The sequence below is a fragment of the Falco naumanni genome, chromosome 6, assembly GCF_017639655.2.
Source record: "Falco naumanni isolate bFalNau1 chromosome 6, bFalNau1.pat, whole genome shotgun sequence".
NCBI classification, from domain to species: Eukaryota; Metazoa; Chordata; class Aves; order Falconiformes; family Falconidae; genus Falco; species Falco naumanni.
In genome coordinates, this window is record NC_054059.1 from 53,992,060 (window position 1) to 54,007,461 (window position 15,402).

Sequence of the window (15,402 nt, forward strand, 5' to 3'; positions counted from 1 at the left end):
CGGCTCCCGTCGTGAGACGCCCCTGAGCAGCCGCGTGGCTTCAGCGGTCCCTAGGGAGCTGCCGAGGCCGCCCAGCGGACAGGGAATTGTTCTGGAGATACTTTTCTGGCCGTGCAGCGGGAGGCCTCGCTGTGGGCCGCTCTGAGAGCCACTGCCTGCCTGCTGCCAGTGGGCCTGTGGTACACAGCTTTTGGCCAGCTGATAGAGGCTTGATCCCAACCACATCGTCTGAGCACCTTTGCCAACAAACCAGCAGATCTGATCCAGTTTGCAGATCAGATGGTGTGAATGCTCACAGCATGTATTTCTGTGAGGTTACTTGCCCTCAGACCTCTGTAGTTCACTACGCACACATTGATCGCTGGCTTGGCAGCTCCATGTGTGCTCTCTGACCAAACTGTGTGGTCAGTGCTGGTCTTGATGTGATCCAGCAATCATTAGTTGAGACTCAGCAACAACATGCTGCCACTACTGCTGCTGCTGCTGCATAATGTGCATGTTGCACTGCGGCAGGGTTCTGGTTGCTGCCTGTTTTAAATTTAAAGCATTTATAGCAATGTTGTTTGGTACCAAAGGGATAGTCTACAGCAGCAAACTGTAGTATCTTGGTGTGTGAGCGGATTACTGACCTCAAGTGAAACAAAGACAACTGAGAAGCCTCAAATCAAATATTCCCAAGTCCCCTGAGGACTGTGTGGCCCTCAGCATTTTTTTGACATTTTAATGTTAAAATGACTAAAGTAAGACTGCTGCTCTGTACTTTTCCAATATGCAGCTTATTTAATCTTTGCAAAATGGGCGCATGGGGCATGCTTTGAAGAGAGATGGAAGGGGTCATGGGGACACAGTGGGGGTGGTTGGGATGGCACTGGTTCTGTCTGTCCAGGCCAGTCCTCCAAATTGGGCACTGTCCCACCTATGGTGTTTGTAGGGAGCAGAGCCTATACTGCACTGCCTTTCAGCTACACTTTAACATTTTTTCTGGGAAGAGCTGTTTGGTGTGCTTGCCTTGGGAAGCCAGAAACAAATGGGTGTGGCTGCAGTGTGGCCAATTAAGGACCCACCACCCAGATGGAAGAATGAAATAAAGTTGTGAGGTTGACTTTAGATTTATAAAGACACATCAGTCTTTATATGAAAAGTATATATCTCTATAAATATATATGTATGTTTATATGCATGTAGTGCAGAGTATTCACTGTATTGACAGTTTTCTGAAATTTGGGGTTGTAATTATGTGCTTCCCATGTGTGAAGTGATAGAAGAATAGCTTTAGTTCAAGATATAGGGAACAGTATGAAATTTAAAATTTGAAGTCTTCAGAGTTGGGATGTTCTCCTCTGCTAGATTCAATCTAATCCTTGAAATCCATTACTAGGTTCACTTGTCGAGAATATTCATTTCAGATTCTTGCTTCAAATCAGCTGCAAGTACATGAATGACAGTATTGCTTGTTAAGGCCAGCTTTGCTTCCCTGCTGGCAGGCTGGCTTTGCACCAGCCTGCAGCACCACTGCCAGCCTGTGGTATCTGACAGAAAAGGATTTACCACCCTCAGGTGAAGATAGTCAAGTGAGGTGACCTTTTTGAAACAGGGATTCTGAATTTAGAGCAACTGTTACAACAGTTGGAACTCTGCACAGATCTGCAGCATTTTCCTGGAGTGTCTTAAGGCTGTTTTAATTCTTTGTGGGCTTCAGCTTAAAGGCTCTGAGTCATTACAATTAACAGTGCCAATGTGGGCTAGACTGTTACGATGTCTTCTCCCTGACAGTTCTTTCAAGGTTCTATATAGTTGTATCACAACAGATGCAGATTATTTTTTTTTTCTGAATAACTGATTGCATAGGCAAATTATGAAAAAAGCTTTATAAACCCTGATTTTGCTTGAATTCTGACTGAGCTTCTGGTTTTTTAGTATACTCATAAAGGTCTACATAAATCTGACACAAAATGCCTTCTAGCAAATACACATCCATTTTCTGTCTTCACACGCTTGCTCTTTTCAGGATATAAGTTTTTCTAGCAGGTGTTCTGCAGAAATGTGCAGTCATCACTGGACATTAAGAAAATTGTTTTTTACTGATAAAGAGATGAACTTTACCATTTTGAAGTATCGGCTGCTTTTTGGCGTGAGCTTTTCCTGTTTAGACTACAACATGTTTTGAAGATTTCATCTTTAATTATTTATTTGGAAAATCTGCAAATACATGCAAGTAGTTATGATCACATTAACATGGAATGCAAAGAAGGGGATTGGGCACGTACCAAATTTGACATGTAAGTTTATCAGCTGTGCCTGCAATTTTATTCCACACCTATATAGTTACATAACTGATTATCTGGTCTTTATGTTCCCCCTCTCCTGGTCTCCATCCCTCTGTGTAATTCAAGTGGCTTCCTTCACTAGTATGACTGAGATGTTAAGGATTTCCCACCTGCACGAACTGTGTCCTCATCTGCCTCTTGCTATTGCTTGTTCTAACTTAGCAGATGCTGTACTGACATCAAACAGGGAAGGCACAGAGGCCACTTCTGACACTGTTACTTCCTTACCATGTGACTTCATTTTCCTACGTGTTTGTTTCTCAGTCCCTAGTTTGGGACGTAAAGAGGAGATGGAGTTATAGGGAGGCTATTTCCTGTGCTTGGACATTCTGCAGCATGAAATCATGGGCTTCTTGGGACCACCAGTACTAGCACAGTAAAAATAAGGATAACTGAACTTTAGGACACTGCCCATATTTTTTTCCCCTGTAATTACAGCAATGAGAGTGAATGAAGATGCCATTTAATTATGTTGTTAATCAGCTGTAACTGCAAGTTTCTGTAAAAAAAATCACACATCAAACTGAAGCAAATGATTGGTTATCTGGATTTTCTATTTTTACAGGATTAATTTTCAATCGGATAACGTCCAGTGCAAGGTAAACTGTAGTGTAGGGGGCAGAGAAGAAAGCTGGATGGCCCTCTGAGGCAGCCCATAGAGAAGGCTAGATAGAGAAGAGTTTTATGCAGCTGTGTCTTAGAGTACTGTGGGCTCTGTGCAGAAGACTATATTGAAGTATTTGAAGGGGAGGTACCAAGGAGCAACCTGTCTTTCGCACATTCCATAGAAATGACATTGTATAGACTGGTCATCAGCTACATGCACATGATACAACAGGTTAATTATGAGACATCTCCCAAGCTGGCAGCCAGCAGGGAACAACCGTAAACCTATGGCAGGAGATCAGCCAGGGAGAAAATCCTTCGCTCCAGGGCTTGGTTTATCAGGTGAAACTGTAAAGTCAGCTGTGCCTTCTCACACTTTTCTGATGATGTATAGTATGGTAACCCATGCCATTACTGTTAAACTGTTACCTCCCTTCTGTAAGTGGCACTTAAACCAGCTCCACAATAGTAAAAATTCTGTTTAATTTTATAATATATTATTTTATATATTTGTATTTATATACATAATTAATAAATATAGATACTATATAGTATGTAAATATTTACGCCATATTTATCTGTAGTATATATATATTACCTAGTGTCTATGTATATTTTATGTAATAGATATAGCTAGGTATACTATTTAATAAAATATAAGCCTATGAAGAACATGGTAGTGAAGTACCCCAAAATAAAAGTCAGATGATCAGGGTAAAGTTTTTCTTTAGGAAGCTTTACAATAATTTAATATGCATCTGTAGTTTCAGCCTCTACAACTGAATGGTATTTACAGACTCTGCATACCAACCTTTGTTGGCAGTAATGGAAAATCACGGTGAAATTGGTAAAATCAGAAGACCAAGTATGAGGGAAACTGGGGAGAAAGTTTACGGGGAGATAGTAACATTGGCTCCTCAGCAGTCTCCCTGCCGTGCTACGGGTAGCTGTAGCCAAACAATCTGGGGAAGCTGACCTCAGCTCGCCCTGCCAGCTCACATCCTGGCCCAGCAGAAAGATGTTAGGCATGCACAGACAGCACCCACTGACTGTCTGAACCCTTTCTGTGGATTTTAAGTAGGGGAATATCTCAGTTCCAGATCTTCGCATGAGATTGACATGATGCCGCTGCTTGGCAATGGCAAGAAAATGATACTGAGGGCATACGTCAAATTTTGGCATCAGGTAACTCACAGCTCAGGTAGAAAAGGTACTGCAGAGCTTAGTAGAGTTGGGCAACAAACAAACAGGGGTTTTCAATGTCACAATTTAGGATATGATGTCACCTTGAACTTGGCCCCTTGCTTCTAGTGACCTCTAGTCCTAACGTATATTACTTATAAGATACAAATAGCAAAGAGTGTCCTCACTAAGAATGTTTGGCCCATAAAAGAAAGCAGGCTGATCTAGGAAACAAGTTAGAAGAGCTCGAGGCTGGGATGAGACAAAGGTATCAAGTACCTTTACTGCTCATGCTTCTAAGGCTGCAGTAACACAGATAAATAAAACAGGGCCAAGGCTTATTTCTCGTAGTGCTTGGCTGTTAATAGGGTCCTTGGCATGCCTTCAGCCTGTCTGACTAACTTCCTCCCAGAAAATATCCAAGCACGGTTTGAGAATAGTGTGTGCCAGGGACTTTGCCCTTTGGTGAGAGTGGAATAAAATGCAGGTATGTGTGGATGTGACCCTGGCCACAGCACTGGCTGTTGGAGCCAGAGAATGGTCCATAGCCTGTTTTGTCTGTACTAGAAAGCGTAGATGCAGACACATAGCCTGAAAGAGAGGATCCTTCCCCTACACTCTTCTTATTCCTATCTTTATACTGAATTCAAAGAGCAAAGATCCCTGGCGATATCAGCGTGCCTAGGAGAACAGCTCATAAGTTTGTGCACCAGAAGAGCTGGTGCCCTAAGCCTGTATCAAGCTTATGTGTGAACCTTCAGCCAGTCAGCTGTCAGCTTTGTGCCTCTTTGTCTTCCCAATGATAGCGACCTCCTATAGAAAACCGTTTGGTCATGAAGTGACAGCAAATGTTCCGAGGTAACTGCCATCTTCTGTTTAATTTCTGCATTGACTCTGAGGTGCCAGCAGTATGAAAGTTCCTACATAAGAACAAAACTGTGTTATCGGTGAGGAAGAACTGCCCCCATTGTGGTCAGTTCAGCCATCAAAAAGCATCACAAGAAACAGGATGCTGAAGCAAGAGGCTGTGCTGACACTTGGATTGCTTGTTGCACATGATGGTCTTTGCCTCATTCCTGATGGGGGAGGGAAGTGCTGCTGCAGCAGCCTGGGAAGCCATCCAGTGGGCCAGTTATCTATGTGAGCACATCCCTGGGAATGCTCGCTGCCTGTGCCTGCTCCTCCTCCCCTGCTGCTGCCGTGCAGGATTTTGCAGATGTTCCTCCCAGAGAAGGCAGCTGCAGCTCTCAACCTCTCGGTTTCCATCTCCCCGGTGGTCTGGCTCCACTGGGCTGTGATGGAGCTGCTGATAGTTCGTGCCTTCCCCAGCCCATCCTTTCATCAGGATGGAGCAGTAGTCAGAGGAAGAGGAATTATTCTGTGCCTTTTTCCCCCTTTCCTTCTGTCTGCTGTGTAGTTGTACCCTTCCTTTTTTTCCCCTAGTGTTTCTGATCCCCATTTCTTAATCAGCGTCTATGTAAACAATCGAGAGAAAATTTAAGTGTGTAGATAATCCATATTTACAGTTGGATACAGTCTTATAGTTTACACAGCAGCCTGAGATGTAAGTAAGGGTTGGGGTTTTTCTCCTTGCTTATGGAAAGCAGCCTTTTAGAATTTAAAGTGAAGGAAGGATTTGCATTGTTTTTATTCTCCTGTCTTTGTTATGATCTTTTTTTTCCTTGCAAGGAGGTTTGGATCTTTCCACTCCCCATGCGAGGACGAGGATGGTGTAGCTGTTTGCACGCATGTGCAACGGCTTGAAAACGCATTTCATCTGTTTACAAGTTTCAGTTTAAGGGCAAAACTCTAAGGCAAGAAAATGCGTCATCTCAGGACTGTTGTGACCCTAGGGTATGGCCACGCCACATTTGGGAAGTGTGATGACTCTATGCCTAGGCCTACTTTTAAGTAGTTTTTTATAAAAACCTACTTTAAGTGGTTTTTATACAGCTAGCTCAGATAAACCAGTGCCTGAAGTGAACTGAAGAAAAATCAGTTACTTGCAGAACTTTGCTGGGTTTGGAGTCTGCCGGCAGCCGTCCTTGCAAAGGTAACGCATGCTTTTTTGCCGTCCTTCCCACAGCATAACTTTTAGGTCAGACCTATGACATCTCAGAGTTGAAGAAATTCACCAAGCCATGACACACCTGTAGCTTTGCAGTGGAAGGAAAAAAGCCATTAATACTGGTTGTGCCGCTTCCCATCCATAAAGTATGCTGGGCTGAAAAGCATGAAGCAATGCGCAGCTGAATAACAAGCACAAAGCTGTATTTATCCTGTGGGGCTGCATTTGCAGCACTTTCAGCCTCAATACAGAAATTGTCAGTGCTACACGGGCCAGCAATGAACATGGACCATTTGAATTGCTGGCTGTTGGGAGAAATTATGTATGGAGGTTTTCTAGGTGTATATATACATGGAAGTTACAGAATGCTCTGTTGTTTGCCACCACAAATTTCAATTTCATTGAAACTGAATTTCATTTCAATATCATTGAAATTTCTTTTGAAAACCTGTCCCTTTTGGGAGACTATGAGTGATTATCTACATTCAGATATCCATACAGAAATGAGAAATCCTCTGCACTTTCATCAGACTATACCCTCCACTTGTACACCAGATACATTTGAGTTTTATTCTCTTTTAGACAGCTTATTACCTGCAATTAGCTAATGTCTTTTGCATTTTTTTTTTTACTACAAATAATAATGAATCGCAATGACAATGGGGTTTCAGCAAATACTACCTTTTGAAAAATATATGCAGTTCATTTACAGGGAAGCACGTTTTTCCGGGCAGACACAGCTGTGGAGTTACCAGTACAAATGCTTCAAACAAACCTGTGCTTGTGACCCCGTCATTGTATCAGGGGTTCAAACCAGCTTACCTACAGAAGAAATGACACAGATTTTCTAAGTCTTTTAATTTCCAAGGTGAGCTGGGAATTTCAGCCTTGGAGGCACTTCAAGGAATAAGCTGTCTAGCATATGCTCTCCTTGGGCACCTTGCAGCCTGGGGGCACGACCATCACCGTGGCATTGCTATCCTGGTCAGTGCCCAGGACAGCAAGGCACTGTGCAGGTGTCTGCAAAGTGGCATTCTTGCTACGCTGATGTTTCAGGATGGCAAATTTCTATCCCAGAGAGAGGATAAGATAAGCCTAAAATGTATTTTCTGTAAGGGATGGAAAAATGCTTGCTTCTAAAGACCTTAAAAACTGTGAAAACTGCTGCTAAACAGTGCAATGTGAGCAGCGAACTTGGGAGCCTGAGCACTGAGTGCAGCTCTGCAAATAAGGGATTTTTCTAATCTCTAGCTGAACTGAAAAATGGTTGTGAAGTAGTTGGGTGGAACTGGGTTTCCTTCCATTTTAAAAAAAATAAAATTAAGATCAGTTGGGACTAAACCATTTTTGGAGGTTTTTATCTTACAGTTATAGATAGTTATATTTATCTTATTTATAATATATAAATTTATAATAGAATTATATTTATCTTACAACACATAGGCCTATAAGCAGGTTTTCTATTAATTTGTATCCTGTGATTGAAGCAGTGTTTGAGGCTTCATCTACAGCTGGCACCCTGCTCTGTATGCTCTGGTATCTGATAAGGGCTGGGTTCATGTTAAAACCTTTCCTTTAGTTGAAGAATTTAAAGATTTTTTTTTCTTTTCTCTACTCAGCTGCCTGTTTTCAGAAAAAAAAAAAGGCAATTTAGTTATCTTTAAGACCTCTGTCAAATTCACTTGAAATCAGGCAATGAGTTCAGACATTATTAGGAGGAAATGTATACAGACACTCACACAGCTGCATCTACATCCATGTAGATACAGAAAGATAAATCAAGTCAGCTTTTTTTCCACATGGAGAAGAAGTATAAGTATATTTCGGCTAATATTAAAATGAATCACTTTGTACAGAAAAACAAGAAGGCAAACAAAATACTTTCTTTAAAATCATTGAAATCAATATTTAAACCAGTTACCCATTTTCCCTTAGCACATTGCAAGTTCCTTTCAAAATCATCAATTGCTTCAGTCAGACCAAACATATATTTTCTGTTTGCAAATATTTTTCTGTAAAATGGCACTCAGAAGGAGGGAGGAATGATTTCATTCATTGTTCTCCTGAGATACACAGTTAGACTGTTAATCAATCAAAGAATCTTGGGCCATTGAAGCCAGCTGCCAATACTGTCAGGACTATGCCCTTACACAAGAAGTCAATGGACCAAGGGTTCCCAGCCACATAAATAACTCTGGAAAATATGTTTGTTGTCTTCAAAATGGAGATAAAGCCGCTAATTGTTTTACAGAGTAAAGCTGTTATTTACCTTCCTGTGTACTGCTGATTGCTTTTGTTTATTGCTTGTTGCTTTTTGTCTTTTTGTTTGTTGCTGAGCTGTTGTTCAGAGGCAAAGACTGAGAAGGGTGGAGGATGCTTGAGGAATAGTTTAGTCCCCAAGAGCCTTGCAATCTATACCACTAGATAAAGTGAATAGCAGCACAAGAAGTAACAGTGTCTCTTACCATTCCACTTAAATTGCAGCTTTTGGCACACGGTTACAGCTGTGTTCCTCACATTTCACAGAGGACTATTGCATTTCTCCCTTCTTTCTCCATGCTGTTTCAGGTTGTGGATGAACACTGAACATGGCTAACTCAAAAAGGAGGGAAGGGTGCTACATGCAGTTAATAAGAATTGCAAAGCAAGGTGGCGAAGAAGCAGGTGTGAGAATATTCAGAATTTAATTCTTAATTTTATGCATATCTCAGATGCCTATCAGTTTATGCTTTCTAGAAGGAAAACAGCACCTTGCTATGAGTCCTGAGCACACATTAGTTAGTATAGATTTAAGTTAATTTAAGATTAAGCGGTTAAACCCAATGGTTAATTTACATTTGGTAGGTAAGTTGTTCAGTGGTATTTGTGCATTTGATATATCAGTCCTTTGCACTTAGCCTAAGGTCGGAGGGCTCTATTCTGTTTCCCTTAAAGAGAACAGCAATTCCCACTGAATTTCCCAATGCCTGTGGCGAAGAGATCAGCCCTTTCAACTGTGCTTACCAGAACTGCTCATCTGTTCAGCAAGACCTGTGGCTTTTCAAGGTGATCCTTTGGCAGTGAAGTCAGTCGAGCCCCTGTGTGTAATTGAGTGTCTCCTCCGGCACAGCCCCACTCACAACAGCGCAGTTGTGCGTGGGTCAGCCAGGCAAGGACGTCTGATTTTAATTGTGCGGGACGGAGATAAAGCTGTGAGAAAGTGCAGTTACAACAGCTTTTCCCTTCCACACCGTTAGGATGATGCAGCAGGCCCCGTCCCTTTCCATAATGAGGGCCGAGATGTTTGCATAGCCCCGGGCGCACAGCGAGCTGCTTTAATTAAACAGAGCCCACGCATGAACCCGACTGGTGAATTTGGGTCGCCCGGAGGCCGCGTTGCCTCCTCGCCCATTTATCTCGGGGGGCAGCGGGCTATGAGCAGGAACGAACGACACCCAGCCCGCAGGGATGCCCGGGGCAGCTCAGTGCCTGCCCGACAGGAGGCAGCTGCCGGGGGGTCCGTAGCCCCCGCGCTGCCTGTGACCGTCCCCCAGCCCCCGCCGCCGCCCCCCGCAACCCGGCCGGGACAGGTGGTGCTTGGTCCGGGGGGCGGCCGCGATGCCCCCCCGGCCCCGGGGCGGCCCCGCAGCCCCCGCTGCCCCACTCCTGCTTTCGGCCAGAAAGTACCCAGGTATCAAACGGAACCGAGGGACGGTATTGAAAGAGCAAGTGAAGCGGAAATTTAAAGCCCCTCTGCTAATAATAACAGTATAAATAACCGAAGACGTCTTGTAAACAGTGCGGTCATAACCCTGAAACATTAAACAGCGCGGTGGGATCTGGCGCATCAGCTGCCGGCGGCCGCGACCGGTGCAGGGGGAGCGCCCCGCACCCCTGTTTATCTCAGCCTCATCTCCCACGGGCGCGCTGATCGATGGAGGCGGTTGTTTAAATTAGAAGTTCCCGGCACGCAGGACCGGGGCCAGAGGGGCATCCTCCGTCCGACTGTGCTTCATCCACAGATAACTGCTCGAGCGGCGGGGCCGGGCCGGGCTCCCGCGGCGAAGCCGGGCTGCGGGCCCGGCCGCCTCCTCCGCCGGGCGTTCGCTCCAGGTCTGCGGCGCCGGGGCAGCGGCGCTCCCGTAGCCGGGCCGGCGGGGCGGGCTCCCCGCGGGGCGCCGGGCGAGCGCGGCCGCTGCGCGCAGCGCCGGGGGCCGGCGGAGGCGCGGTCTTTCCCCGCCGAGCCCGAGAGTCGGAAACGAACACTACACCGCTCTGTGTTCAGTGGAAAGGAAGGTTTATTCACAGAAACAGAGCAGAACCTGCTTGAAGAAAATATATCTATATATCTTTAGGGTGAATTACTTCATAGAGATGACTGTCAAAGTCAGTTTTTCTAGGCATCTACATATTTCACAGGTCTCAGACAAAAGATACACGCATGGTAGGTTTTGTTTGATCTCTGTCTTTTCTCTAGTAGCGCTTGAACCAGCAAGGCTGTTGTTGCAGGACACTCGACTGTACACGCATTTAATAAAGTTAAATAGAGTCGGGATCTCTCGGGGTGGAGTCTTTGCTAGGGCACATTTGGTCTCCTCTGCGCCGGGAGAGCGGCTCTCCCCGCCGCTCTGCACGGGGCCCGGGGCAGTGGCGGGGCCGCGGCGTGTCCCTGCCCGCCGCGCCGCCCGCTCCCCGGCCGCGCCGGGACGCTGCTGGCCCGGCCGCCGGGGCTCAGGATGCCGTCGGGCCGCACAAGCGGTTTGTGTTCACCACTTCTTTCAGGTCACTCTCGGGTTTGCCGGCTACCATAAAAGGCCAAGTCTGTAGCCGGGAAAAGACACGGGTGGGAAGGGGGTTACATACGGAAAAATGCACACTGTAACGCCGATTGCGCCAGCGGGTCCAGCTCGGGAGCGCCCCGGGGGATCGAGCCCGGCATCCACCGCCTGAGCCTGCTCCTGGAGCGCTCTGCGCGGCTCGGGCCGGGGCACTCGCCGCTGCCTTCGCCGAGGACCCTTCTGCCTTTCGCCGGAGGCTGGTGCCGCTTCGCCTCCCAGCCGCGGCGGGCATCCCCCGGGCGCCCTCGGGGCGGTGGAGCCCGTCTGGTCCGCGGCGGGCGGGAGGGAGGAAGGAGAGAGGGAGAGAGGGAGGAGGGAGCCGCGCCGGCCCCGGCACAGCCGCGTTCCCCGGCACGGCCGCCGCGGGCACCCCGCCGCCGCCGCGCCGCACCCCGCCTTTGGTCGTGACCGGCGTGGGGGCTCTGCCCCGTGGGAGCCGCCTCACGCCCCGCCGCCGCCGCCGGGCTCCCGGGGGCAGGAGCCGCCCGGCTGCCCTCCTTGGCCTCCCGCGGCTCGGGGGGCACGTTTTGGTGTGCCTCCCTGCGGGGGTGGCCGTGCGTGCTGCGTCTGCCTTGGGTGCTGGTTTTGGTTTATTTCATCGTTTCTTATCCCGTGTTGCTGCACTGAGGATTTTGGGTTTAGCCCTAAAAATCTCTCCCAGGCCCTTATCAGCTGAAACAGCAGGTAACGTTCTTTCCCCCAGCGTCCAGCACTCAAAAGGCAGAGACGGACCCTGGTGAAACGCCCCCCAGATCACCCTTCTGAGAGCTCTTGGTCTGGTGGGGTCTGCACGTGTGGGCAATGTAAAGGCTGGATTTCTGAAAAGAGCCCAGGCAGATCTTGCCCACCTCCACTTTGCATCAGTTGCACGTATTTTTAGAGCTGAAAACTAGATCTTTCTGGCAGCCAGGTATGGCGGGGAGAGCCTGGGCTGTTCGGGAAAGGTTTTTGTGGGTGGTGGGAGCAGCAGCAGCAACACCGCACAGCCCAGAGAGGCTTTGCAGAGCGTGCCTGGGGCAGCCACCCTCCCTGGGGAGTCCGCACTGGTACTTATTTCTCCTTTGCCAGTTTACGCGCGTAGAAGTGTCCTGGACCCAGCAAATCCAAGCGGCTGAGCGCAGAGCCCCGCGAGCTCTGTCTTTAAAAACCTAGGGCTCGAGAGGACTGTTACGGCAGGAAGCGTTAGCGTAGAGAGGAGGGTTAAGAATAAATCCTGGCTCATTGGATCCTTCTTAAAACATACCTTTCTCTAACCCAAATTCCTATACCCACCTGCTTGCAGTTAGAAAGCTATCATCGACCTGCTGAGGTTTCTCAGGCGTTTCTGGGGCAGTGAAGCCTGTCCCTGCCTGTCTGTGGCCAGTGTGGCCCCTGTCCGTCTCCTGGAGGGGATTGCTAGGAGCAGCGGATGGGGCCTGGGCGGCTCAGCTCTCAGAGCACAGGGTGGGAGGACAGCTGGGAGCCTGTCCCCTCCTCATGCAGTATCCCTTGCCACCCCACTGGCACCAGACTGTCCCTGAGAAGTACAGCGAAGGTTCCTCCCTGCACATGCCCCATCCCAGCTCCTCGCCCGCCTCTCCCCACGCACACGCACACAGAGTGCCTGGCCCCAGCAGGCTGTGACTTACCAGGTTGACTGGGTGGATGTAGCCATTTTCGTACTTGTCATTGGCTAGGATCTGCCTCAGGTGAGCGATGTAGCTGGAGGCCAACCTCAAGGTGTCCAGTTTGGAAAGCTTGGTGTCTGGGGGCACCCAGGGCAAGGTGGTCTTAAGCCTGGAGAAGGCTTTGCTAAGGACCCTCATCCTCGCCCTCTCCCTGGCGTTGGCAGCATTTCTCTGGACCTGCTTTCCCTCCTGGCTCACTCCATTTAAAGGGCTCTTCTTGGGGGGAGCTTTTTTCCTCTTGCCCGAGGCCCCTCTCCCTTTCTGAGGGGAGCCATTCTCGCCATTGGATCCCTCCTCGTTGCTCTCGGTGGACGCCCCAAACTCTTTGTTAGTATCCATTTTCAGGCCATCGCACTCCAGCATCTCCACCTCCTGCAGATCTTCCACATCACTGAGGGACCCAGTGGACATGGTCTGGAAGATGCCAAGGGACCAGCGGGAAGGGGGGAAGGGGCGGGGGGGGGGGGGGGGAAGGGAAGCTCCTCAGATCACTTCAAGGCGTTGGAGGAGAGAAGGGGTGCCAGAATTTTCCTTCCCTTCCCCCCCCTCCCCCCGCCGCCAGCACCAAGGCGCAATACCAGTCCAGAGAGGATTCCCACCCTCCCGCCCCCCAACCCCGCTTTGCCCGTGTTTGAGGGAGGGAGTGAGCGTGTGTGAGAGAGGGAGAGAGAGGGAGAGAGAGAGAAAGCCGAGGAATTTAGTGAGGACACTAGTAATTTATCTGGGGGATAAGAGAGGCGGATCCAGCCCAGGGGAGGGGCCCTGCCCACTGAGCACACCACATCCCCAATCACAGACCTTTGCACAGGACAGGGAATGAGGTATCCCAGCAAGCCTTTGCCGAGAGCTCAGAACTGGGATTCAAATCTTCACAACTGGAGCAAAGCAACTCACTGGCTCTCCCCCCGCACTGTCTTTCTATCCTCCCCCTTCCTCCTCCTCCTCCTCCTCCTGTTCTCCTTCCCCACTTCCCTTTCCAGCCCAGGGTTGCTCTCCCCCTCCCTGCCTCCTAGATGACCCAGGCAGCTGGTGTCATGATTCTTGATGAAAGCCAAAATGGGTCATGAACAGAGAGAGCAGCAGATCCACCAGCCAAGCCTTCCAGGGAGCTTTGTAATGCGTGCCGTCGAAATGCTGTCCTGTAACCTAATCTGAGGGAGATTTGTGGATGATTATATTTGCAAACGTATCCTGTCCAGCTACTAGTGTATTCCAGGAAGGGAGTGCTCTGCTGTCTGGCCGGCAGTGTGGACCTCGCTGTCACAGCCCAGGAGCTAGAGGCAGAAGGATCTGACTTCTTTCAGCCTTGCGGGGTGGCCTCTGACAAGTCCCAGTCCCCTCTTGCTCTTTTGAGTCCCTCCAACTGTAGGCATCCCATAGACTGCCCAGCCTGCAGGTGTGCCAGGCAACCGAGATCCTGGCGGTCCATGGAGCCTCGCTGAGCCCAGGCAAAGCACCGTGCTGCTGGGGAGGGTCCGTGCAGCTGCAGATGGGGCGGTGAGGGTGTGCGCTGACATGAAGGAAAATCTGGGGGGGTTATTGGGGGGTAGAGGTGGCACAGAAAAGAAACGCCTTTTCTTGGCGTGTTGTTGCAGGGCAGACGTCAGTGGTTCGTTCTGCTGTACTCGCGGAGTGTTTCATCTGCTGAGTTGTGCATGCCCAAAAGTCAGGGAGTTCAGCCTGAATGAAGAGGCAAGATAAGGCCCCTGCTGTGGGAGTGGTGGGAGTGGGGGTTTTAGGCCGTGCTCGGCAGCCACTGCAAACACTCCCCATCTTTTTGCAACTAGTGTGACTGTGCAGGTTGCTGTGTAGTTTGAACGAGCAGACCTATGCTGCAGTTATGATCTTTATGCACATGTGTATTCAGTCTCTGCAGAGCAGACTTTTTAAAGCGGTTAACCTTGGCCTAGCTCTTCTTCTCCATATAAAATCTTTTCCTAAACCCACATGTGGAGCCCACAGAGGCCAGTGAAGCATGAACATGCTCCTGTAGCTCCTTGCCTCTTCACATGCTTCCTGAAACCTCACCAGTCCCCTGGCAGCCTGGGTTTTGAACACAGGGGACTGAAGAACTGGGCACGATCTGCACATGTGACCTTTCTGGACACAGTGACTGATCTGATTGCAGGAGCAATTCCACTTGTTCAGCTGCTTACCTGAGGATTCAGATAGCTCTGGACAAAAATGTACAGCCTGAGATGTCACCATGGCACACAGTGACTTCAGAGTTAATCCAAGGTCACTGGAGCCACAGGAAAGTCTCTTACTGATCTGTGTGAACATCACATCGGGTTTTCTGCACGCACTAAACAAAAAACAGCTAACCAACCTAAAACTGTGGAGGGCCAAACTGGTACGTCTCCCAAGTGCTACATACTGGCTGCAGATTAAAGTTTCAGTAGGAGGCAAGAGTGTCATTTTTGATAACTAGCAAGGAAGTCTTTCCTATCTCTTGATCCATCTTGGTTCACATAAACCAGAAGAGAAGGGGAAAGCCTAAACTTTAAACCAGCTCTTTACCATTTGGCTGGAAGATAACACCTTCCCACTCACAATAGGATAAGTACGTTAAGATATCATATCTCCAGGTCCTGGGCTCTTGGGAATTCACCAACTTCTAATCTCATGTTATGTTAAATGTGCCCTGTTTGTGTTTTCTCTCTGTATAAACTAAACAGATTGTCAGCATATCAGTCCTAATTAATGAATTAGCTTTTCTTTTTCTTTTCTTTCTT

General features: G+C 48.4%; 1 protein-coding gene across 1 annotated transcript; it reads right to left on the reverse strand.

The window, feature by feature from the left end:
- Positions 1-10,442: 10,442 nt before the first annotated feature.
- Positions 10,443-13,291, reverse strand: TCF21 (transcription factor 21). Its single transcript, XM_040599423.1, has 2 exons — positions 12,629-13,291; positions 10,443-10,983 (listed from the first exon to the last, which is right to left on the reverse strand). The coding sequence occupies exons 1-2, from the start codon at positions 13,076-13,078 to the stop codon at positions 10,894-10,896; spliced, it is 540 nt and encodes a 179-aa protein (XP_040455357.1). The 5' UTR covers positions 13,079-13,291; the 3' UTR covers positions 10,443-10,893.
- Between the last annotated feature and the right edge of the window lie 2,111 nt (positions 13,292-15,402).